This window comes from Oncorhynchus kisutch, linkage group LG10 (assembly GCF_002021735.2).
Source record: "Oncorhynchus kisutch isolate 150728-3 linkage group LG10, Okis_V2, whole genome shotgun sequence".
NCBI lineage: Eukaryota > Metazoa > Chordata > Actinopteri > Salmoniformes > Salmonidae > Oncorhynchus > Oncorhynchus kisutch.
The window spans coordinates 45,074,873-45,100,780 of NC_034183.2; the positions used below are offsets into that span (position 1 = coordinate 45,074,873).

Genomic DNA, 25,908 nt, shown 5'->3' on the forward strand with positions numbered 1-25,908 from the left:
AACGTATTCGCCCAGAAATATTCTTCAAAGGACAAGGGAGATCTCTGCTAGGCAACCCAGCCTTCCATCTTCGACCAATCTATCGAAGCGCAGCTCAGGGATAAATATATTTCTTACATTTTCCTTTTCCGAATGGGCCGTTATTTAGAATGCATAAGATTCTGTATTTACAATAGCATAGCTTCATAAGGTCCGATAGAGACCCAATCCTTTTGTTCCTCAGTCTTCCCGCTATTTCATTCAGCCGTCATATCGGTTTCATCCGCTAGTGACATTTTCTTTTATGACATAATTAGTCATCAATGTATGATCCATCCTGTGTATATGTAATTCTGTGTGACTATTTAGGTATTTAGTAAATAAATTACTAAACCAAATTTTGTATTGCTGATTCAACATGTTAGCCATGTTCGTGAAGATAACCAATAATTTTACGATGTTCAGATGAGGCTGAATAAGGTGACGATTAATAATTGACTGCTATTGATATAAAAGATTACCAGGTCTTTTAGAGTTTATTCGAGGTGGTGCCACGACTTCCTAGTTAATTACATTTACATGATTAGTTTAATCAGGTAATATTAATTATAGAGAATTATTTTATAAAATAGCATGTCATATCATTTAATCCATAGTAAAGACACGACAAACTGGTTTTAGAGTATTTACATGATGCATAGGAAGTGTAGTGTACTGTTTGTTCAGTTATTTTTCTGTATATATTAATTACAAATCAGCTTTTAACTAGTTAAATCCTGTTTCTAGTCTATTAGTCACAATGTGTAACCATTGATGGTCTAGGACCAAGATTGGTAAACACTGTTGAAGTGTATAATTGTAGTACATACAGTGGTGCAAAAAAGTATTTAGTCAGCCACCAATTGTGCAAGTCCAGGCCTTCTTAAAGGTTTGCACGGCTCTCTCCGCTGCTCTCTTGATGCTGGATGGTAAGGTGGTGACAGGATGTGCCTTACTCCGTTGTTCTTGAGAAACATTTCAAAATTGTTTGACGTGAAAGGACGGCCAATGTTCGATACGAGCTCTTTGACTAGTCCAAAGGATGCGAACAGGTGTCTGAGAAGATTGATGGTCTTCTCAGCTGTGGTCAGTTGAGTAGGGAACACTTCCATCCACTTGGAATGGACATCGACGACAACAAGGAAATGTTGCTTGTCAATCTCGGCGTAATCCACATGGATGAGATCCCAAGGTGTAGCAGCCCAGGACAATGGATGAAGAGGTGCAGCAGCAGGCTTGTTGCGAACAGCTTCACAAGGTGAGCAGTGGCCTACATGCGTTGAATGTCCTGATCCAGTCCAGGCCACCACAGATAACTGCGAGCGAGTGCTTTCATTCGAGTGAATCCTGGATGCCCCTCATGCAGGTCAGATACAGTGCCTTGCGAAAGTATTCTCGGCCCCCTTGAACTTTGCGACCTTTTGCCACATTTCAGGCTTCAAACATAAAGATATAAAACTGTATTTTTTTGTGAAGAATCAACAACAAGTGGGACACAATCATGAAGTGGAGCGACATTTATTGGATATTTCAAACTTTTTTAACAAATCAAAAACGGAAAAATTGGGCCCCCTTAAGTTAATACTTTGTAGCGCCACCTTTTGCTGCGTTTACAGCTGTAAGTCGCTTGGGGTATGTCTCTATCAGTTTTGCACATCGAGAGACTGACATTTTTTCCCATTCCTCCTTGCAAAACAGCTCGAGCTCAGTGAGGTTGGATGGAGAGCATTTGTGAACAGCAGTTTTCAGTTCTTTCCACAGATTCTCGATTGGATTCAGGTCTGGACTTTGACTTGGCCATTCTAACACCTGGATATGTTTATTTTTGAACCATTCCATTGTAGATTTTGCTTTATGTTTTGGATCATTGTCTTGTTGGAAGACAAATCTCCGTCCCAGTCTCAGGTCTTTTGCAGACTCCATCAGGTTTTCTTCCAGAATGGTCCTGCATTTGGCTCCATCCATCTTCCCATCAATTTTAGCCATCTTCCCTGTCCCTGCTGAAGAAAAGCAGGCCCAAACCATGATGCTGCCACCACCATGTTTGACAGTGGGGATAGGGTGTTCAGGGTGATGAGCTGTGTTGCTTTTACGCCAAACATAACGTTTTGCATTGTTGCCAAAAAGTTCAATTTTGGTTTCATCTGACCAGAGCACCTTCTTCCACATGTTTGGTGTGTCTCCCAGGTGGCTTCTGGCAAACTTTAAACGACACTTTTTATGGATATCTTTAAGAAATGGCTTTCTTCTTGCCACTCTTCCATAAAGGCCAGATTTGTGCAATATACGACTGATTGTTGTCCTATGGACAGAGTCTCCCACCTCAGCTGTAGATCTCTGCAGTTCATCCAGAGTGATCATGGGCCTCTTGGCTGCATCTCTGATCAGTCTTCTCCTTGTATGAGCTGAAAGTTTAGAGGGATGGCCAGGTCTTGGTAGATTTGCAGTGGTCTGATACTCCTTCCATTTCAATATTATCGCTTGCACAGTGCTCCTTGGGATGTTTAAAGCTTGGGAAATCTTTTTGTATCCAAATCCGGCTTTAAACTTCTTCACAACAGTATCTCGGACCTGCCTGGTGTGTTCCTTGTTCTTCATGATGCTCTCTGCGCTTTTAACGGACCTCTGAGACTATCACAGTGCAGGTGCATTTATACGGAGACTTGATTACACACAGGTGGATTGTATTTATCATCATTAGTCATTTAGGTCAACATTGGATCATTCAGAGATCCTCACTGAACTTCTGGAGAGAGTTTGCTGCACTGAAAGTAAAGGGGCTGAATAATTTGGTTGGGTGCCGGACCACTGAGACCTGGAGGAACTCACACTTGCTGCGTTTCATTTTCACTCCGTATTTCTCCAGTCTTGACATCACTTTGTCCAGCACTACAAGGTGCTCTCCAATGGTTGGTGCTGACACGAGGATGTCGTCCATGAAGCACACAACATTCCAAGATCTGATCCATTGTGTGTTGGAATATCGCTGGAGCTATCGAGATTCCATAGGCCAAGCGATTGAATCTGAATAGCCCCTTGTGTGCATTGATGGTCAGATACTGTTCCGACTCTGGATCCAGCTTCAGTTGCTGATAAGCGAATGCCAGGTCCAGCTTACTGAAAACCTTCCCACCAGCTAGAGTGGCAAACAGCGTTTGGTAGTGGATATTCCTCTGGTAGTATGCAGCGATTTACTGTGACCTTGTAGTCACCGCACATTCTGACAGTCTTGTCTTTCTTTGGGACTACAACAATCAGAGCCGCCCAGTTGCTCCTCGATACTTTCGTGATTATGTTATTCTTCTGTAGGCAGTGGTTTGTGAAAGATAGGCTTGGTTCCTTCTTGCACTCTGACTTTTGCTGTGAAGTCTTGTATTTCACCGTAGCCATCTTTGAAAAGTTATTTGTGCGTCTCCAGCATGTTAGTCAGTGTAGCCTGACTCACTGGTTTGTCATTTCTCAGACTGAAGATTTCTCCCCAGTTCAACTTGATCTTTTGTAGCCAGTTTCTGCCGAGCAAGGCAGATTTTTCTCCTTTAACAATGACAAGCGGTAGCGTCCACTCCTTCCCCCTCATACCGGACTGGTACCTGGATCTGCCATAACACAGGAAGAGTGTCACCAGTGTATGAAGAAAGGCGGATGAACACGGGCTGAAAAGGGCACTCTTTCAGTTTTTCTTTGTAGAGTCTCTCTGGAACCAGAGATACAGACGCTCCGGTGTCCAGCTGCATTTTTACTGGTTTTCCCGCTTACTCCATGTTGAGATAGATTCCATCTTTTTGTTGTTAAGCCGTGTACACTGAACAGTTCCACTACTGTTTCAGTTGTGCCTTCCTCTTCTTGTGCTGCGTCTGACACTTTGTGCGCTCTTGCTGTGCGTTTCGAGGCTTTAGACACTCTCTGTAAATGTCCAACCTTTCCACAATTGTGGCACTTTTCATTTTGGAATCGACATTCACTGTGCTGATGATTATCTCCCCAACTTGGCTTAGACCTTTGAGATGTGGGCTGCTTTGTTCTTGTGTAACCTTGAGGACAGGACTGAGAAAAGTGACTTTTGTGAGCCTTTTTCACCACGTGCATCACTGACCTTGTGAACACCTTTCTGATGTTCTGCATGTCCCGATAGCTCAATTGTATCCCTGTGGGCAAGCTTGAGTCCAAGTGCTATATTACAGGCTTTCTTAAAGGTCAGGTCATTCTCTGACAGAAGCCTTCTGTGATATGCTTCACCTGTGAGACCACATACAAACTTGTCTCAGAGAGCATCATCAAGAAATCGTGCAAACTCACATGTATTTGCCAGCCTTTTTAAAGCAAGGATGTAGTCAGGCACGGTTTCCCCTAGACTCTGGTGACGTTGGTAATATCTGAAACGTTCTGCAATGAGAATTGGCTTAGGCTTGAAATACCTTGAAAGAGTTTCAGTCAGTTCTGCATAGTTCAACTCCACTGCTTTTATTGGTTCAATGAGACATTTCAGCAATCCATACTCAGTTGGACCCAAAACACTGAAAAATACATCTGCTTTCTTTTCATCTCTGATTTCATTTGCAGCCAGCCAACGCTCAAAACGCTCCAAATAGGAATCAAAATCCTCTTTTGTAGCCTCAAACTCTGGTACTCGACCAATGGTTGCCATTTTCACAGTTAATTGTTCAGTTTTCTTAGTCCTTGTATTCCTTAATTTTCATCTAATTCTTCACTTCAGAAGTGTCTGCAATTACTTCATTCACTGCACTCATTTGTAATAATGTACACCGTGTTACGTTCCTTCTTCCTTTTTTTTTCTTGACAATATTTCTCCACTGAGATCGCCTAATTTCAATGGGTTCATTGACATTTTTTTTATTTAACCACCAGAGGGCAGTGTCGCTATTCTGGACTCCAATAGTCTTGCTACTTGGCAGCTCCTGACTACTGTACCTACTAGCAGTGCTTAGCCTTCTCTACTGGCGAAAGAAAATAAAAAATAGCTGACGAATTACATAATTATTTTGAGTTTCATTACTCACGCAACATTCTTCCCTTCAAGAAATGTCCGTTTATGTAGTTTAATCACCTCGTCGCCACTGTAATATTTGTGTTGTGGAGAAATGACCAGGCAGGAGACGGGAGTACAGTTAGTTTTCGTTTAGTCAAAACCCCTCGTGCTCTACAGTTCCCGGCACCCTAGTGCGCATGTGCATTTCCTATTAGGCGTAGTAACGTAACACTGCCGTAATACGTTACTGCTTAGTAACTGCATAGTAACTAATATAAACAGATGTAGATCCCAGATACTACAGTACAAAAGTGAGTTAGTTAACGTTACACATACATAGGCATACATGTATTGTTATCCTCCATTGCACAATAAGCAAAAACATAGCTAGCTACGTTATTTCATCTATCTGCATTGCATGGCAAATATCAGCAAGGCAAGCTTACAAAATTGTACATTCAATTTGTAGTAAATGCTTTAGCTAGCTAGATTCTTTACATCCACTGTTTCACAAGACGACAGCCTGGGTTGCTGGTTGTTTCAGGAGTCCCTAAAGCAAAACCAGAATTACGATTTCATACTAGCTGGCTAATGTTAGCTTGTCGCGATTTTCGTAAATTAACTTTATGATTAAAAAAATATGCATAATCGTTTGTCTCTACATTAATCAACATATTCCTGTCAACTGTACATTTTTTGCATGATTCGTTATGACGTTATAATAACTTACATTTGCTTCCATCCTAGTATTTTGTCAGCCATCTTTGCTGAAGAAAGTCTCCAGCCTTGGGTGGCATAGCGTCAAATTCGTCATAAGAACCACTCGATATGATTGGTCATCGCCCAACGGTTGCCGCTGGTGATTTGCATAAACTTGGGAAAATAGAATTTTTCCACCACCTCCCACGCCACTTTCGCACCGCCCAAAGATAGGAAGCCCAGCGCATCAAGACGTTATCTCACAGCGCAGATACCAACCTCCGGCTTCCAGCACATATAGGGTTGCCAACTTTCTCACTACCAAATAAGGGACAAAAGGTGGCGTGCCAGAGCACGGTGCCACGGCGGTGTAGGTATGGTGTTGTGTGAATGAATATACAGTGTATATTCATATTCTTATTAAATTGGAAAAGCAAAACATGGTTATATTCAATTTAGTCTATAGCTTGACTAAAACTGTATCATTATGTAAACTTATGTGAATAAACCTCAAAATAAATTATTTAAAAAATTTCCATTTTGACCTTTACAGCAAAAAAAGAAAGAAAAACATTTCAAATGCAAAAGAGGAAAAGAGGGGCATGAGTCACTCACCAAGTCTACTTTTTCCATGGATATTCTTTGCTGCTTGACTGATTCAAGCAGTCCTTTGTCCTTTTGCATAGCCAGAGAGAAGTCCTCACATGACAAGTCACAGTTTACAGATATTTAAAGTTCATTTTTGATCAGCTCTGTGCTGCATCTGTTTCTTGAGTCTGACCATTTAAATGGTCATCAGAGAGAAAATCCTCTCTACAAAGGCATTTGAGCCTGGCACACTGAGGACAAATGAGACCAATCCTGAACATGTTGATCAAGTTGGCTTTCCCTAGGTTTTGGAAAACTGCCACCCACTTCTCACTGGTGGATTTTGTGGTATCCTGTCTGGCTTTCTGTAATTCCTCCCAGCTAGCACAAAACTCTTCATAGAGTTGGTCCATACTGACGGTCTCTGTCATTTTGAGGGCAACCACCACCTGCTCCAGGTCAGTGAAGGAGAGCTCCTCATAGAGTTGGTCCATACTGACCATCTCTGTCATTTTGAGGGCAACCACCACCTGCTCCAGGTCAGTGAAGGAGAGCTCCTCATAGAGTTGGTCCATACTGACCATCTCTGTCATTTTGAGGGCAACCACCACCTGCTCCAGGAGAGCTCCTCATAGAGTTGGTCCATACTGACCGTCTCTGTCATTTTGAGGGCAACCACCACCTGCTCCAGGAGAGCTCCTCATAGAGGCCGATCCGTTTCAGTTTCACCATTACATCTTCTGGTGAGAAATCAAACCACTTGTCAATGTATGTAATGACAGTGTCATAGAACTTCAAAGTCCTGTTGCTGTTTGGATCTCTTGTGCTGACAATTGTTTGTCCATCAGCTGCTTGGTCTGGTATCCCCAAAAAAGCTGTCCTGTTTCCGCTGAAGCATCTTCATTTTAAACTTTTGGACTTCCTTGTAAACATCTGTCATGCAGAGCGTTGTTTCCTCGAGCTTTTTTTACGAGTTGGTCAAAAACACACCCCAACATTGTGGAAAAAGCACAGATAAATCTCAGCAGCTTCTGTTTTTTCTTCATACTCAAAAATACTCTGTCTCCCCAGGGGACCTGAAGTATGAAGAGCTGGCCAGCTTTGCAGGAGACGATCGACAGCTGGATGAAGAGAGAGCCATCATGTGCAAACATGTCTCAGAATTTCACGCCACTCAATGTCAACAAAGGCAAAAAAAAATGCTCGCAGTTCCTCTCTTCGGGAAGCAGATACTGAGAAGTGGCTGTCGATCTTTAAAACAATTGTCTCAATATCCACTGACAGCTGATCGCAGGCAGGCTTGCAGGCATTATGAGCTATGTGAGCTGGGCAATTAGCTTTCAGAATGCGATTGTTGGCACTGCTCAATAGCTGGTAAACAGAGTGGTGTTTTCCAAAGTTGACATTGGCATTATCTGCTGCATAGGCTGGGATGTGTCTAATATCCAGTTCATGCTTTTCCAGACAGCTCATCAGAGCTTGATGTATGCCATTTGCAGTTTCACCACTGTCTTCATGAAAGTCAAGTAACATGCACTGCATTCCATCAGTCACAGAGAAATATCTCACGCACACTGGAAACATTTTTCTATTTCCCTTGTTGGAGGCATCACTGGCAACTGAGAAATACACCGGCTCACCTTCGGTCGGGGACAGATCATCCAAAATATCCCGCACAGACTTTGGTCCTAAAACATTCATTGTAATCATCTCAGCTTTCGTTCTTCCCAAGTGCAACTTCTTCACAACATTTTGAGTCATGGAACAAAGCACCGTTGAGCTTAACAAGGCAGTCGGTGCTGTTGTAGCTGAGTCCGTGTTTAACCGTATGGTACACATACGAGAGGCTTCACTTGCCGCGACTTTGTCATTTTCTGCAGTAGACGTCGCGATGAATGCACTGATATTGCTAGCCCCTTTAGCCAGCATGGCCTTCTTGTGCATTTCTGTGGATGCATGCTGAGTTAGGTCATTGACCCCTCCAATGGCCAACTGAGAATTCCCGACGGCATAAAGTACAGAAAGCTTTCGTCCAGTCACCACTGACGGGGCTTAACCCACATCTTTTTTGCTTCCCATTGTTTGTTGTATCTGCACAGTCTTTTTTTTTTTTGCAGGTTTATCCATTTTTCCTTGATATGCCAAACTGACTGAACAACAACAGACATGACTTTGCAGGAATTGGCGTTTAGGCTATACTGTGATTGGATGAATATACGGGACAAGGGATGTCCCGTATGGGACAAACCAATTTAGCCCAATATAAGGGACATCCCAGCTAATACGGGACATTTGGCAACCCTAAGCACACAGCACAGCAAGACAGGAAAGGAGTCAGAAGACTCTGGTAGATTGCTGGAACACAGATGAAAAACCTGACCGTCGAGGAGTATCCAAGGCTAGTCGGCCCAAACGTGTCTAGACAGTCAGTCACAACACAGATGTATCCTCTCTCGGCTTTCAGGGAGGGCACCACACCGGCTTATCTCCTCATGTCGAAACCAGCAGATGTCCCTGCTTGGTTTACTAGCGATTTTAACACTTCGATTGCTTTGATCCTGTAGGATTTTAGATTTTGCCTGTTGTTTAACTTTCGCAGCCTATAACGGTTTTGCAAAGTAATAAAAACGTGTAACACTTGAAACAAACAAACAGCGTGAAACAACACGCTTAGCGAAACTGCCCTGCCGCCATCTTGATTGTAGAAATGTGTTGGTCCATGCCTCACGACCTGAAATAAAAGATCCCAGGACTAAAAAGCATGTTCAATGGAAATTCTTGATTTAAATAATTTTTTACTCTAGGCTTAAACTGTTTCCCAGAAACTGGCCCTAAAACTTTCAAACAGAGCCTAGTTGGTTACTCCACACCAATCCCTATTTACATTTTAGTCATTTAGCAGAGGCTCTTATCCAGAACGACTTACAGTAGTGAATGCATACATTTTAATACTTTTTTTGCTACTAGTCTCCTGTGGGAATTGAACTCACAACCCTAGCGCTGCAAGCAGCTATGCTCTACAGCCTGAGCTACACTTGTCTCCCCTCCTGGGCTGTAAGCTGTGTTGACAGAAGGAGCTATTTTGGCTGTGTGAACTCACCAGCTGATCGGGACTGGCATGTCCCTACAAACACACACACACACACACACACACACACACACACACACACACACACACACACACACACACACACACACACACACACACACACACACAAAAAAAGACTATTTATTACTAGTGTGGGGGGTTGCTAGTGCAAGAGGGAAATAGGCCTATATGATGTACAAATGTATGTAAGTGTGTGTGTGTGTGTATTGTAAGTAATGTATTACTTGTCAATTCAGTGTGCAGTGTTTCCCCTATATTTATTTAGCTGCAGTGGCCCACTGCTGGTTGTTCTGATACACAACTTTAACATTCACTGCCCTTGACATACTCACATCTTGCAGAAATGTTGTCAGCGCTTTTAAATGTAACCTGCTAAAAAGTTGCATTTGAAAATGTTGAGTACTCAATTGAATTGAACACAAACACAGATTCCAGTACTTGAGTACTCGCGCACATCCCGAGTGTGTGTGTACATGCACGTGTGTGTGCGTGTGTGTGCTTGGGTGAGTGCACGCGTGCGATCAGGTATCAGGCTCTGAGTAGCCTACATATGTAAATTGAGGGGCCATCTAGAATTCCATTTTACATGCTTCTCAACTTCTCTCTTGTCATAACTAATCCTTCTCCCAATCCACCCCCATCCCAACCCTCCACCCATCACCCGCTCTACTCTTCAAGTTTAATTACATTTCTGTCCACTGTCAAACAGCGTTTTGACAGTCCAATCTTCCCAACCAAATATTTATAAACGTTAAAGCCGACGTGTTGAGAGCTACCCAGCAGAGAGAGAAGGATGAGGGTGGAGGGGTGGCTGGGGGGGGTTAGATTATGGGATCACCCTGCTCTATACAGAGCTACGGTGTCTATCTGACCTCATCAGCTTGTGTGTGTGTGTGTGTGTGTGTGTGTGTGTGTGTGTGTGTGTGTGTGTGTGTGTGTGTGTGTGTGTGTGTGTGTGTGTGTGCATGTGTGCGGCCTCAGCTTCCCTATTTAACATGGTTACAGATCCACTTCATTTCTCCCCACACTCTCTAATCGGGTTAATTCTACAGACTGGAGAGGGATGGAAACACACACACCACATACCCACACATGCGGTAGAAAGGGAGGATTGTGATGGTTGGGAACCATAATCTGACAAGGTGCTATTTAAGACTGTTCCAGTATTTTATGGGTGTTCTTTATTGGCTAAAGTTCAGTACAGTGATTCAGACTTGGGGTATATGTTGTGGTACATTGGGTTAGTTATATGTGACTCAGAGACAAGCCGAGACACCACATCATGTAGAGAGAGTGATCGGGGTCATTTGATCATAATATTGCAATATTAGTGTGGGATGCTGAAGGTCACCAGCAGTCAGTCACTCTAGATAGATTCCAAATATACTTCATCCACACACACAAACACTCACACAGGCGCGTGCACGCACACACATGCCTCTCCTCCCCTTCTCTCCCTCCATCCATCTCCTCCCTCCCCTGCTCTACTCACCTGTCCTGTTGATCTCGATGATCTCCTCCTGGGCCAGAGGGCAGTCCCCTCCCCCCAGGCTGCCTGAGCCCACCATACCCGGCCCGGCAGTGGCCATGGCCAGGGCGTCTGGCTTGCAGTAGTTGGGCGAGCCCGGCATGGTGGGCCGAGGGATGTGCTTGCCCTTCCTCTTGGGCAGCTTCTGCTTGGCCATGGCCAGTGAGTAGTACATGCCAAAGTTGTTGACGATGACGGGCACAGGCATGGCAATGGTCAGCACACCCGCCAGGGCACACAGTGCGCCCACTAGCATCCCCGACCACGTCTCGGGGTACATGTCCCCATAGCCCAGAGTTGTCATGGTGACCACGGCCCACCAGAAGCCAATGGGGATGTTCTTGAAGTTTGTGTGTTTGGCGGCCGTAGGGTCGTCAGGGTCGGCACCGATGCGCTCGGCATAGTAGATCATGGTGGCGAAGATGAGCACCCCGAGGGCGAGGAAGATGATGAGGAGGAGGAACTCGTTGGTACTGGCACGGAGCGTGTGGCCCAGCACCCGCAGACCCACGAAGTGACGAGTCAACTTGAAGATACGCAGGATCCTGACGAAGCGCACCACTCGCAGGAAGCCCAACACGTCTTTGGCGGCTTTGGAATCCAGACCGCTCAGCGCCACCTCCAGGTAGAAGGGCATGATGGCAATAAAGTCAATGATATTGAGGGTGCTACTGAAGAACTCCTTCTTGCATGGGCAGAAGATCACGCGCATCATGACCTCGATGGTGAACCAGATGACGCACGTTCCCTCCACATAGGTGAGCCAGCCGTCGGTCACCACCTCGTAGACGATCTCCTGACTTGTCACATTGTCCACCGTCACGTTTTCTGTTTTGTTGTAGATGGTGTTGAAGGCCTCGTGCGTCTCCAGGCAGAAGGTGGTGATGGAGATGAGGATGAACAGAAGGGAGAGGAACGCACAGTACTGTAGGAGAGGAGAGAGGGAGAAAGATGGTTAGGTTCAAGTTTTTTGTACATAGTTGCCTTTTACAGGATTATGTTTCTTGGGCTCATTGAATTCTCACCGAAGCCTAACCCAAAGGATCACATGGATTTACAGATGATGTCATTCACAAACTGTATCACAGAAAACATGCAGCAACAGAGGTTAACCTAAACTGCAAAAAAAAAACACCAATGGTTCCCACTTTGCATGAATAGATCTGTTTTACACAGTTTTAGGTCTAAAGCCAACGATTACACAGGCACTCTGATGAACTCACAGTTCAAGTGAACAAACCACATACCAACCATACAGTCAGGATTGGGGAGTAACGGATTACAAAAAAATTGTGACTGTTATTCGTTATGTTACCAGCAAAAATATTGTCATCAGATTACAGAGATTTTTGAAAAACTAAATGATTACTTCTAGGATTACTTTTACATTCAGAAAAGACGTTTGCACCAAAATAATTTGACACCTTTCTGTTTTTTCAATTACATTTTCAGCGCAAATGTAAGTTTGTTCCGCCTGCGAGTGACCACAGAGACCAATATGATGACACACAAAACTAGCTGAAATCCCTCAGTTCTGCCTCAAGGACAAGACTCATAAATGTCAAACTGCTAAAGAGGCCATTAGAAGAAGACAAACATCGTCTTCTTCTAATGATTACCAACAACGATGAGACAGCCTACAGGGAGGAGATGAGGGAAAGTGGAAAGCTTCAAGTTCCTCAACGTACACATCACTGACAAGCTGAAATGGTCCCCCCACACAGACAATGTGGTGAAGAAGGCGCATTAGCGCCTCTTCAAACCTCAAGAGCCTAAATACATTTGAGTGGTGCCTGGCCCCTAAAACCCTCACAAACTTTTACAGATGCACAATTGAGAGCATCCTGTCGGGCTGTATCACCGCCTGGTACGGCAACTGCAGCGCCCACAACCGCACAGCTCTCCAGAGGGTGGTGTGGTCTGCCCACACATTACTGGGGGCAAACATCCCGCCCTCCTGGACACCTACAGCACCCGATGCCATAGGAGGGCCAAAAATATCATCAAGGACATCAACCACCCGAGCCACGGCCTGTTCACCCCGCTATCATCCAGAAGGCGAGGTCAGAACAGGTGCATCAAAGCTGACACAGAGAGACTGCAAAACAGCTTCTATCTCAAGGCCATCAGACTGCTAAACAGCCATCTCTAGCACATCAGAGACGGTTGCCTATAGACATAGATTAGGAATCACTGGCCACTTTTAGAAATGGATTACAAGCCACTTAAATAATGTTCCGTATCTTCCATTACTCATCTCATGTATAAACTGCCCTCCACACTATTCCACTGTATCTTAGCCACTTTTAAATTGTGTTTACATATTGCATCACCCAGTTCATTAGTACAGTGAAGTCGGAAGTTTACATACACTTAGGTTGGAGTCATTAAAACTGTTTTTTCAACCACTCCACACATTTCTTGTTAACAAACTATAGTTTTGGCAAGTCGGTTTGGACATCTATTTTGTGCATGTCACAAGTCATTTTTCCAACAATTGTTTACAGAAAGATTATTTAATTTATAATAAAAAAATAATAATCACAATTCCAGTGGGTCAGAAGTTTACATACACTAAGTTGACTGTGCCTTTAAATAGCTTGGAAAAATCCCAAATATGATGTCAGGGCTTTAGAAGCTTCTGATAGGCTAATTGACATCATTTGAGTCAATTGGAGGTGCACCTCTGGATGTATTTCAAGGCCTACCTTCAAACTCAGTGCCTCTTTGCTTGACATCATGGGAAAATCAAAAAAAATCAGCATAGACAACTAAACATTTTTTGTAGACTTCCACAAGTCTGGTTCATCCTTGGGAGCAATTTTCAAATGCCTGAAGGGTACGTTCATCTGTTCAAACAATAGTACGCAAGTATAAACACCATGGACCAGGCAGCTGTCATACCGCTCAGGAAGGAGACATGTTCTGTCTCCTAGAGATGAACATACTCTGGTGCGAAAAGTACAAATCAATCCCAGAACAACAGCAAAGGACCTTGTGAAGATGCTGGAGGAAACAGGTAAAAAATATCTATATCCACAGTAAAACGAGTCCTATATCGACATAACCTGAAAAGCCGCTCGGCAAGGAAGAAGCCACTGCTCCGAAACCGCCATAAAAAAGCCAGACTACGGTTTGCAACTCCACATGGGGACAAATAATGTACTTTTTAGAGAAATGTCCTCTGGTCGGATGAAACAGAAATATAACTGTGGCCATAATGACCATCGTTATGTTTGGAGGAAAAAGGGGCTTCACGGGGGTGGCAGCATCATGTTGTGGGGGTGCTCTGCTGCAGGAAGGACTGGTGCACTTCACAAAATAGATGGCATCATGAGGAACGAAAATGATGTGGATATATTGAAGCAACATCTCAAGACATCAGTCAGGAAGTTAAAGCTTGGTCGTGAATGGGTCTTCCATACGGACAATGACCCAAAGCATACTTCCAAAGTTGTGGCAAAATGGCTTAAGTACAACAAAGTCAAGGTATTGGAGTGGCCATCACAAAGCCCTGACCTCAATCCCATAGAAAATTTGTGGGCAGAACTGGAAAAGCGTGTGCGAGCAAGGAGGCCTACAAACCTGATCAATTACACCAGCTCTGTCAGGAGGAATGGGACAAAATGCACCCAACTTATTGTGGGAAGCTTGTGGAAGGCTACCCAAAACGTTTGACCTAAGTTAAACAATTTAAAGGCAATGCTACCAAATACTAACTAAGTGTATGTAAACTTCTGACCCACTGGGAATGTGATGAAAGAAATAAAAACTGAAATAAATCATTCTCTCTACTATTATTCTGACATTTCACATTCTTAAAATAAAGTGGTGATCCTAACTAACCTAAGACAGGGATTTTTTACTAGGATTGAATGTCAGGAATTGTGAAAACTGAGTTTAAATGTATTTGGCTAAGGTGTATGTAAACTTCCGACTTCAACTGTATGTATATATATTCTTAATCCATTCCTTACTTAGATATACGTGTATTTTGGGTATATTTTGTGAAACTGTTAGATATTACTTGTTAGATATTACTGCACTGTCAGAGCTAGAAGCACAAGCATTTCACTACACCCGCAATAACATCTGCTAAACACGTGTATGTGACCAATAAAATTAGATTTGATTTATATTACAAATGTACCATCTACTGCAGGATAAATCCATGTTAGAGTTTACATAGCTGGCCAAAAATAGATGTTGCATTTTTACTTCATGGGTTGGTTATGTAGTCTTCATCTAACCCGTTGCTTTCTACGACAGGCTATATCTTTACATAAAAAAATAACAGTCTGTCAGATTTTCTGCCATTCCAATTCATTTAATACCCCTTGATCTTCAAAAATGGAAAATAGGCCTAGCTATTAGATTAGACTAGTTGTTTAACTGAGCTGCTATATTGTACAAATTCATGAAAACAAAATTGTGCTTTTTGGTCTTAAATTCAGATTTTATCTTAAATAATGCAACCAAGCCTTATTACACTCTTGAATAATGCAAAAATGTACACTCATGTACAAACAATTAAAGGGTTTATTTTCTCATTAGTACACACATTAAATGTAGCTTGCAAGACAATAACACAGCTAGCTAGCTAGAACACCATTCATAGATGGTAACTGGTTTATCGCCTATTGACGATAGTATCTTCTGACACTTCCTCTAAAAATGAACATGCATCGCTTGCAGTACGGTTTTGGAAACATAAGTAGCATATATTTCATATCAGCAAGAAATAATACAAATACAAAATAAGTTCAATTACTAGACACCTTAATAGGGTTAAGGTTCACACACAGCCATATTCCCATGTTACAGCGCATGTTTACGGAAAACAGACGAAGATAGAGTGCCTGACTACCTGTGCTAATTATTTATCTGCGTCTCCGAATACCTGTGTGTAAACGGAAGATGGACGCCACAAAAATGTTGTCACTGAAAAATACTGTCTGCTGCAACTGTGGTAAAACGTTTTTTGCATATGTGAAATTATTTTGATGTGATATGAAAGTAGAGAGATTTATGTTTCTAGATCCGTACAGCAATTGAGATGGAGTGTTAGGCTGTTTTGGTTTCCAGAGCTAATTCACCTTTAAAACAGAACATGTATGGTCTTTGGCTCCTTTTGTCCATTATTGGGCTAGCTAGCTAGTAATGTTAGCATATCAAACATGAATGTTCACCCCTCTCATACGAATATAAAAGTAAATTTTTATTAATATCATGTAGGTCAACACCGTTGAGCTTCCATTTTTTTAAAGCTACGGGCGACAATTTGAGAATGTAACAAGTTGTTAATGCAATTTCAGATGAAAACTCAATAAAACTAGTTTAAAATATAATGAACATGTCTACATTTCAGCTGTTTCAAAAACATTACTCTGCTATTAGTATTTTTACTGTATGAATGTTGGGCTCAAGGACACAATTCTGTTTACACTCCCCTGCTTAGAGGGGGGCATCTGTTGGACGAGTGTCATGCGCGACCTCCGGAGATAGCATTCGAGACATGAGAAATACGCAAGTTTACATTACAGTAGGTCCTCTCGAGAATAGATACCATTAGAATCTCTCGAAATTCGCCTTAACTCTTGTCAATGAGAATAGACACATAGCTTTGGCCAATCAGCTGACTGTTAATGTAAATAAAATATTTGCTGAATGAATGTTCCCTGATATGTAGCTATATATATATATGTGCTGCGTTTTGGGTCATTGCAGTGGTACTGTAGTGTGCATTCAGACCTGTGCTTCTGATAAAAGACAGGTGGTGCCAGACACCACGAACAACAGACCAAAAATACACACTAGAGGGAGAGAGAGGGGGATTAGAGAGGAAGAGAGAGAGAGAGAGAGAGAGAGAGAGAGAGAGAGAGAGAGAGAGAGAGAGAGAGAGAGAGAGAGAGAGAGAGAGAGAGAGAGAGAGAGAGAGAGAGAGAGAGAGAGAGAGAGGGATGCAGCTAAAACAGTATGGACATCCTGAATGCTGCAATCTCATTGACACTGCACTGAGACAGAAAGAGAGAGAGAAATGGTGAGAGAGGGAGAGAGAGAAAGAGCTGGGGGAAAAGAGAGGCGGAGGTAGAAATCGGTGAGAGGGGGATTCAAGATGGAGTGCGACTGTACAGTAGAGACAGAGAGAGGGGGAAAGAGGAAGAGGGAGATGAATAGAGAGCGAGGGAGAGAAAGAGAGAGAGAGAGATGAGGGTTAGTGAGTTACGACGCTGTGGGCAATGCGCAGCCACCATTATGAAAACAGACATGTCATGTTCGCCTTCACATAGATAAATGTCTATCGATTGAGCCGCCGTGCCTGTTTAAAGCACCAGGCTTTCTCCTCTCGGCCCCCTGGATCAATAGTACCTGTTCATCTCAGGCACACGGAACCTCACTCTCTCTCACACAACCGACCTGAACCCAAACTAACCCAACCCAGCTTCAACCCAACCCAATCTCAACACTGCCTAACCCAACCCAACCTCAACCCAGCCTAACCCAACCCAACCTCAACCCAGCTTCAATTCAACATAACCTAACCCAACTTCAGCCCAGCCTCAAACAAACCAAAACCTAACACAACCTCAACCCAACCTAACTCAACCAAACTTAACTTAAACCAACCTCAATCTAACCCAGCCTCAACCTAAACTAACTCTACCAAGCCTCAACCTAACCAATCGGCAACGCAGCCTCAAACTATGGCTGGGCAAAATATTGAATTCATTAGATTCAAAGTATGTTTAGATAGTATGTTTAGATTAGATTCAAAGTATGTTTTAGTACGATATTCCAAATGCCTGTATTTATGTCCACTTGTTCTCGTGTTGTCTTTTTGGTCGCGCTCCTTCTGCTGTGACTGTGCAACTTCCAATTTACACACAAATACCAACCTCATCCCCTTGCCACTGAGAACAACAAATAGGAAAAATAACTTTTTCCTCTCCGACAAAATGCGGTTTCTACTCGCCATTTGCGGTTTGGTCCAGCAGAACCGCTCATATGGACGGTGAAACACATTGAGACATTATTTTACAATAATAAACTAAAACTTAATGATGCACTATGCAGAAATCGCTCCGCTATTTCTTGGTTGCTAAAATTATAATAGTTTGCCTAATTTCAGTTTGTGTGACAAAACAAGCAAGTATAGTGTAGAGAATCATTATACCGTCTAAACTGCTGTGAAATATATTTTCGATTAACAAAAAATGTTGTATTTTAAGCTGTTTGAAGCTTAAACCAAAAGTAGAAGACGCAAAAACGAAAACTTAAGAACAAAGTGGACAGGCTAGCATGCTGTTCAAACGGTGGGAGACGGACAGAAGGGTGTGTTCATACCAAATTCAACTGTTCTACCTTGTTAGCTAGCAAATAGATCCAAGTTGGCTAAACTTTAAATATAAAGATTAGCAGGCTACGCACTAGCACATGGAATTGTTCTTCAGAGATTGCTTTTGAGACCTGTGTACATTTTTTATAATGGCTGCTACAAGAAGTTGGTCATTATTAGTGATTGTGCATTATGCATGGTTTTGGTAAAATTTGTAACAAAAATTGCATTTTCATAGACAGTTAAACTAATTTGATAAAACAATTACATTATTAGTGGGTCATTATTGTGGAAGGTAGCCAAAGTATAATTTCACAAGCCCTGAATTCATTAAATTATTGTTGACTGTTTAAAATGCAGTGTATTTTACCTTTACTTGTACAATAAAGCTTATTTAGAGAAAACATTTCAAAAATCAAGAAAAATTTGCTTTTCTTTCAAAAACAAGGACGTTTCTAAGTGACCCCAAACTTTTGAACGGTAAGTGTATATTCTGAATCGGCCATAAATAAAAAATAAATAAAAATTGAGGTATGATTTTTAGGCCATATCGCCCAACCTCTCTCTGCCTCGCCCTCTACCTCACCCTCTGCCTTTCTCTCTGTCTTTCTCTGTCTTTCTCTGCCTCAGTCTCTATATGCCTCTCTTTTTCTGCATCTCTCCGGCTCTCCCTCTGCCCCCCCCCCTCTGCCTCTGCGTCTCTGCGTCTCTGTCTCTGCCCCTCTGTCTCTGCCCCTCTGTCTCTGCCCCTCTGTCTCTGCCCCTCTGTCTTTGTCCCTCTGTCTTTGTCTCTGCCCCTCTGTCTTTGTCTCTGCCCCTCTGTCTTTGTCTCTGCCCCTCTGTCTCTGCCCCTCTGTCTTTGTCTCTGCCACCCAATGAATTCCCTTTATGTAACACGTCATTACAGTCACTTATATACGTGTGTGTGTGTGTGTGGTGTTGCTGTTTCCCCCTCTGCAGCGTTCCCCTCCCCTCCTCTCTGTTCCTTCGCTATCCTCTTCCTCCTCCCCTTTCTTTCACACTGAAATCCCTCTCTCCCTCTCTCTCTCTCTCTCTCTTTCTCGCTCACTTGCTTGCTCTCTACCTCTAGATCTTCCAATACCTCCACACTCCTCTGTCTCTCTCTCCCTCCCCTTCCCTCTCTCTCTGTTCTATGCAGTAAGCTGCCTGAATGTATCGGGGTCCTTCCAGAGCCCTGGCTGCAGAGTAGCAGTCGTCTTGCGAAATGCCTGCTCAGATCTCAGTATAGAGAGAAACACGTACATCTGGAAAGGGAGCTTGCATTTCATACAACACAAACATAAAACATACATGCACAAGCACCCACACATGCAGGTACACACATACAACAAAATTTCCCAAAATATTAAAGCCTAAACACACTCAACCGACATTATGAATATCAAACCAACCCAGCCCAAAATGACAAGTGGCTCCAGTGTATATATACCTTTACTACAGTACATTATATTATAGATGTCTTTGAGGATGTGCCTCAAATGCAGCAGTCAGGTCAATCTTCTCATGACAGATTTAAAAAAATAATAATAATTAACAGCCCAAATGAGTGGTCTGGATGCTCCTGGGAGAGCTGCTTAATTCCCCCAGCCTATTAACATGAACTCATTTAACAAGTCTCATCTCACTGTGGCCTGGAAACGCTGATGATGAGGAGACCCGTTTCCGTGCCGACTAGAGACACCGGCGAGCCCATTGCCTGTGATGTCACCTGCCTCGCCTCACCATCCTAAAGCACTCAAGCTCCACTTTTGGGGACACTTTATTTTGTATGTGTTTGCAAATCTCGTTTCTCTTTCCATTGGATCTTTCTTTTTGTTGCTTTATCAAACATTTAACAGTTCCCTCCCTTGACATGCATGTTTTATTATAGATGGTGTGAGTATTTGTGTGTGTGTGTGTGTGTGGAGATGTTTAACTATACGTGTGAGGCGAGAAGCCCCCACAAGATTGGTAAACAAACAAACATTTGACCAACTGAGGACATTTTGCCAGCCCCCACTTGGAAAAAGGCTAATTCTATTGAGTTTAGGGTTAGAATTAGTGTTAGGTTTAGAATTAGAGTTTGAGGTTAAAGGTTAGGTTTAGGTGTTAAGGTCAGGATTAAGGTTAGGTTTAGGGTTAGGGGTTAGAGAAAATATGATTTGAGTGTCCACAAGCTAAAACAAGAGGTGAGTGTGTGCATGCGTGTGTGTGTGTGTGTGTGTGTGTGTGTGTGTGTGTGTGTGTGTGTGTGTGTGTGTGTGTGTGTGTGTGTGTGTGTGTGTGTGTGTGTGTGTGTGTGTGTGTGTGTGTGTGTGCAACCTTGGCTGGAGCAAAAGCCTGCCGTTCCCCTGGCCCTTGCAGTTGCAGGGTGAGATTTTCCCCTTTTCTAGCAGCTCACAGGCCCCTACTACCCTCCTAGTCCATGACTGTGCCTTAAAATCCTTACTTCCTCAGTCCTTGTTTCCTCCATCCTTGTTCCCATGGAGGAACAGATCGAAGGTCCCTCCACTCTGACCTCTTCGAAAACGCTTTGAGAGGGAGGCGAAGAATGGAGGAAACAATGATAGAGGAAGCAAGGATTTGACAACTAGTAATATTTTCAGACACAGGAGGAAAGTGTGCTGAATGAACCCTGTAGCCTGTGTCCCAAATGGCACCCTATTCTCTAGATACTGCACTACTGTTGACCAGGACTCATAAGGCTCTGGCCAAAAGTAGTGCACTATGTAGGGGAATAGGGTGCAGGGTCCTGGTCTACTATATAGGGAAATGGGTGCCATTTGGGACGCAGTCAGACTAACAACACACCTACTGATGGAGATGGAGATGGACTGGCAGACGGCCCTTCTGGTAGAGGTCAAGTCAGAGGAATGGCCTAATCTCAACCTCCCCCTTCTGAAGTGTATGGGTTTAAAAATGGTGTAAACTCTCCTCCAGCCAATGCTTACACCAATCCAATTATTTTAAATGCATGCAGGGAAGGGTGGAGAATGGGTATGCATGGGCCCCGGTTAAACGTAGTGCACTACATAGGGAACAGGGTTCCATTTCAGACACAGCCCTGGTCTACCTGACCCAGATGTAAGAGTGACAGTGACGAGGGTAGTGCTGTGAGGAGAACACTTAGTAGTGGGTTTTCAGTCACACTGAGACAATGGGGTTGTCTTGAAGGCTATACTCACACACACACACACACAAGCAGTGAGTCTGTCAGTCAGTCAGTCAGTTGCACACACACACACACACGCACGCACACACACACACACACACACACACACACACACACACACACACACACACACACACACACACACACACACACACAGACTCAACACTGCAATGGCCTGAACATCATACTGCACACTGCAATGGTCTGAGGTCTGAGGACATCTTTAAACACTGCACCAATATGAAAATCCTCGACATTGCAGCAGAGTAGAGGAGGAGGGGGGAAGAGAACAGAAAGAGGAGAGAGGTAAAGGGAAAGAGAAGGGGGGAGGAAGAGAGAGAAAGAAGGAAAGAGAGAGAGAGAGAAAGAGAGAGAAAGAGAGAGAAAGAAAGAAAGAAGGAGAGGGAAATGACTGGACCGATGTCTAAGAGAGAGTAGGAATTAAATAAAAATGTAGGATGAAGGTGGCGCTGATTAATAAATTGTTGTTTTCATAAATAAGTGATTATTTACAGTGGTTACGTCTTATGAATAAACGTGTGATATCAGTAGATCTGTCTGCCTGGAAAAGTGACCCGCAGGATTACTTAAGAATTAGAAATTACATTTGAAAGGTCTTAGGTTTGTCAATGGAGGGGGGTGTTTCTAAACAGTTTTTGGGGTCTTTTTGGTACATTATTAGGATCCCCATTAGCTGTTGCAAACGCAGCAGCTACTCTTCCTGAGGTCCACACAAAGGACAGAACTACATTAAAAAACGACATGAAAAAAATGTAAAGACACACGTAGCCTACATATCAATGCCTCCACACAAGCTAACTAGGTCAAATAGGGGCGTGGCATTGTGCCGTGAGGTGTTCCTTTATCTGTTTTTTGAAACCAGGTTTGCTGTTTATTTGAGCAATATGAGATGGAAGGAAGTTCCATTCAATAAGGGCTCTATATAATACTGTACGCTTTCTTGAATATGTTCTGGATTTGGGGACAGTGAAAAGACCCCTGGTGTCATGTCTGGTGGGGTAAGTGTACGTGTCAGAGCTGTGTGTAAGTTGACTATGCAAACAATTTGGGATTTACAACACATTGTTTCTTATAAAAAGAAGAAGTGATGCAATCAGTCTCTCCTCAACTCTTATCCAAGTGAGATTGGCATGCATAGTATTTATATCAGCCCTCTGATTACAATGAAGAGCAAAATGTGCTGATCTGTTCTGGACCAGCAGGCAGCTTAACTAGGTATTTCCTTGCAGCACTGGACCACACGACTGGACAATAATCAAGATTAGACAAAACTAGAGCCTACATAACTTGTTTTTTGGAGTGTGGTGTAAAAAAAAGCAGAGTATCTCTTTATTATGGACAGACATCTCCCCATCTTTACAACCATTGAATCTATATGTTTTGACCATGACAGTTTACAATCTAAGGTAATGCCAAGTAATTTAGTCTCCTCAACTTGTTCAACAGCCACACCATTCATTACCAAATTCAGCTGAGGTCTGGAACTTAGGGAATGATTTGTACCAAATACAATGCTATTAGTGTTAGAGATGTTCAGGACCAGTTTATTACTAGCCACCCATTCCAAAACAGACTGCAACTCTTTAAGGGTTTCAGTGACTTCATTAGCTGTGGTTGCTGATGCATATATGGTTGAATCATCAGCATACATGGACACACATGCTTTGTATAATGCCAGCGGCAGGTCATTGGTAAAAAAAAGAATGAAAAGAGTAGAGGGCCTAGAGAGCTGCCCTGAGATACACCACACGTTACATATTTGACATTAGAGAAGCTTCCATTAAAGAAAACCTTTTAGTTCTATTAGATAAATAGATCTGAATCCACGATATGGCAGAGGTTGAAAAGCCATAACACATGTTTTTTCAACAGGTTATGGTCAATAATATCAAAGGCTCCACTGAAATCTAACAGTACAGCTCCCACAATCTTCTTATTATCTATTTATTTCAACCAATCATCAGTCATTAGTGTCAGTGCAGTAAATGTTGAGTGCCCTTCTCTATAAGCATGCTGAAAGTCTATGTTGTAGCATTGTATTTGGTCAAACACAATTCTTTCCAACAGTTTGCTAAGAGCTGGCAGCAAGCTTGTAGGTCTGCTGTTTGAACCAGTAAAGGCCACTTTACCACTCTTGGGTAGCGGAATTACTTTTGCTTCCATCCAGGCCTGAGGACATGTAAGGCTCAGATTAAAAATATGACAGATAGGAGTGTCTATAGAGTCAGCTATCATCCTCGGTAGCTTTCTATCTAAGTTGTCAATGGCAGGAGGTCTGTCATTATTGATTGATAACAATAATACCTCTCCCACTCGAACTTTACAAAATTCAAATTTGCAATGCTTTTCTTTCATTATTATTTTTTGATGCATGAATAGAATTGCTCACTGTTCATTGTTGGCATTTCCTGCCTAAGATAGCCCACTTTGCCAATTAAGTCATCTTTAAAATATTTGTCAACATCAAATGGTTTTGTGATGAATAAGCCATCTGATTCGATGAAAGATGGGAGTTGAATTTGTCTTTCTGCCCATAATTTCATTTAAAGTACTCCAAAGTTTTTTTCCATCATTCTTTATATCATCAATCTTGGCTTCTTTTTGTTGAGTTTAGTCAAATAATTTCTCAATTTGCAGTAAGTCAGTCAGTCAGATGTGCAGACAGACTTATTAGCCACTCCTTTTGCCCCATCTCTTTCAACCATACAGTTCTCAATTCCTCATCAATCCATTGAGCCTTCACTGTACGAACAGTCAGTTTCTTAACAGGTGCATGCTTGGCAATAATTGGATACAGCTTTAGAACAAAGTTCTACAGTATTAGTAAATCATTTTTAAAAAATGTGATTGTTACATGTGGATGATCTTGTTCCTGTAGAGTTTGTTAACACCCTGGTAGGTTGATTAATAACCTGAACCAGATTAGAGGCACTGGTTACAGTGAGAAGCTTCCTCTTGAGCGGACAGCTTGATGAAAACCAGATAATATTCAGGTCCCCAAGAAGGTAGACCTCTCTGTTTACATCACAAAGACTATCAAGCATTTCAAACATATTATTTAGATACTGACTGTTAGCACTTGGTGGCCTATAGCAACACCCCAAAAGAAAAGGCTTTAGATGTGCCAAGTGAACCTGCATCCACAACACTTCAATAACACTTGACATACTGCAAGGTCTTCTCTAAGCATTACAGGGATACGGCGCTGAATATATACAGCAACACCTCCCCCATAAGCATTTCTGTCTCTTCTATAGATGTCATATCCTTGTATTGCTACTGCTGTATTATCAAATGAGTTATCTGAGTCTCAGAAATAGATCATTTATGAATGTTATCTGATGTTATCAAGTTATTGATTTCATGAACCTTATTTCTAAGGCTACATATATTAATATGGGCTATTTTTAGCCCTTTCCTGGGTAGCTTATCAGAGATAGACATAATACTGAAAAGAGCAAACAAAGCAAGACAAAAAAATATACATTCAGCAGTCCATTAATCAATTGCTGTGTGTGTGTGTGTGTGTGTGTGTGTGTGTGTGTGTGTGTGTGTGTGTGTGTGTGTGTGTGTGTGTGTGTGTGTGTGTGTGTGTGTGTGTGTGTGTGCGTGTGTGTTTGTGCTGCGGGGTTGAATCTACGAACCCATAGGCTTGGCTCTCTCATCCCTTCCAGGCTTCTGGGAAGGAGGGTGAACAATGAGCCTGTCATAGCAGATGTAAGCAATGTCCCCACACACTCTGGCAGCTTTCATGACTGGGATCAGTTCTTTCCTCTTCTGGCGCACAGCTTCAGGATAGTCCTTGTTGAGGAAGATATACGTTCATCTCAAGTTCTTGTCTCTTTCCAGAACAGCTACCTTGTCCTTGAACCTCATCAACTTGACCACTATTGTCCTGGGCCTATCACTTGGGCCGGTGGTGGGTTTTCCAGTCCTGTGGGCGCTCACCACCGCAATCTTTCTGTGGTCCATCTTCAATTTCTCAGAGATCATTTCCCTCACTTTGTCCTCAGACTCCATCCAGGAGAAAGACCTTATCAAAAATATATTATCGGTGATGGATAGGTGGGACAGCTAGGAGTATTTGGAAAGACAATGGGATCCTTTCTAAGACACCCCTTATCAGGTTTGGGCTGTATCCAGATTGTCATACCTTTATACCAACATGAGGCTGCTGAGGAGAAAATGGCTCATAATAATGTCTGGAACGGAGCAAATGGCATCAAACACCTGGAGACCATGTGTTTGATGTACTTGATACCATTCCACCATTCTTCCCAATGAAGGTGCCACTAACATCCTGTGCTTCACAACCTACCTTGTACCCTCGTGGGATATTCGGTAAAACTGGCACTAAACAAGTAACCCGAAGTTTAGCAATGCTAACAAGTACATGTCAAATCCCATAGTGAATGCTAGGTAAATGCTAAGGAGCACATTGCAAAACTTT

The 25,908-nt window shown here is 42.7% G+C and overlaps 1 protein-coding gene across 3 annotated transcripts in view; it reads right to left on the reverse strand.

Moving 5' to 3' along the window:
* LOC109897546 (potassium voltage-gated channel subfamily C member 1-like) overlaps positions 1–25,908 on the reverse strand; it is a 133,105-nt gene that overhangs the window by 62,820 nt on the left and 44,377 nt on the right. For all 3 annotated transcript variants that reach the window (XM_031833747.1, XM_031833746.1, XM_031833748.1), the window contains exon 2: positions 10,894–11,854. In XM_031833747.1, coding sequence (XP_031689607.1) covers positions 10,894–11,854 — 961 coding nt within the window. The remainder of the gene's footprint in view (positions 1–10,893; positions 11,855–25,908) is intronic.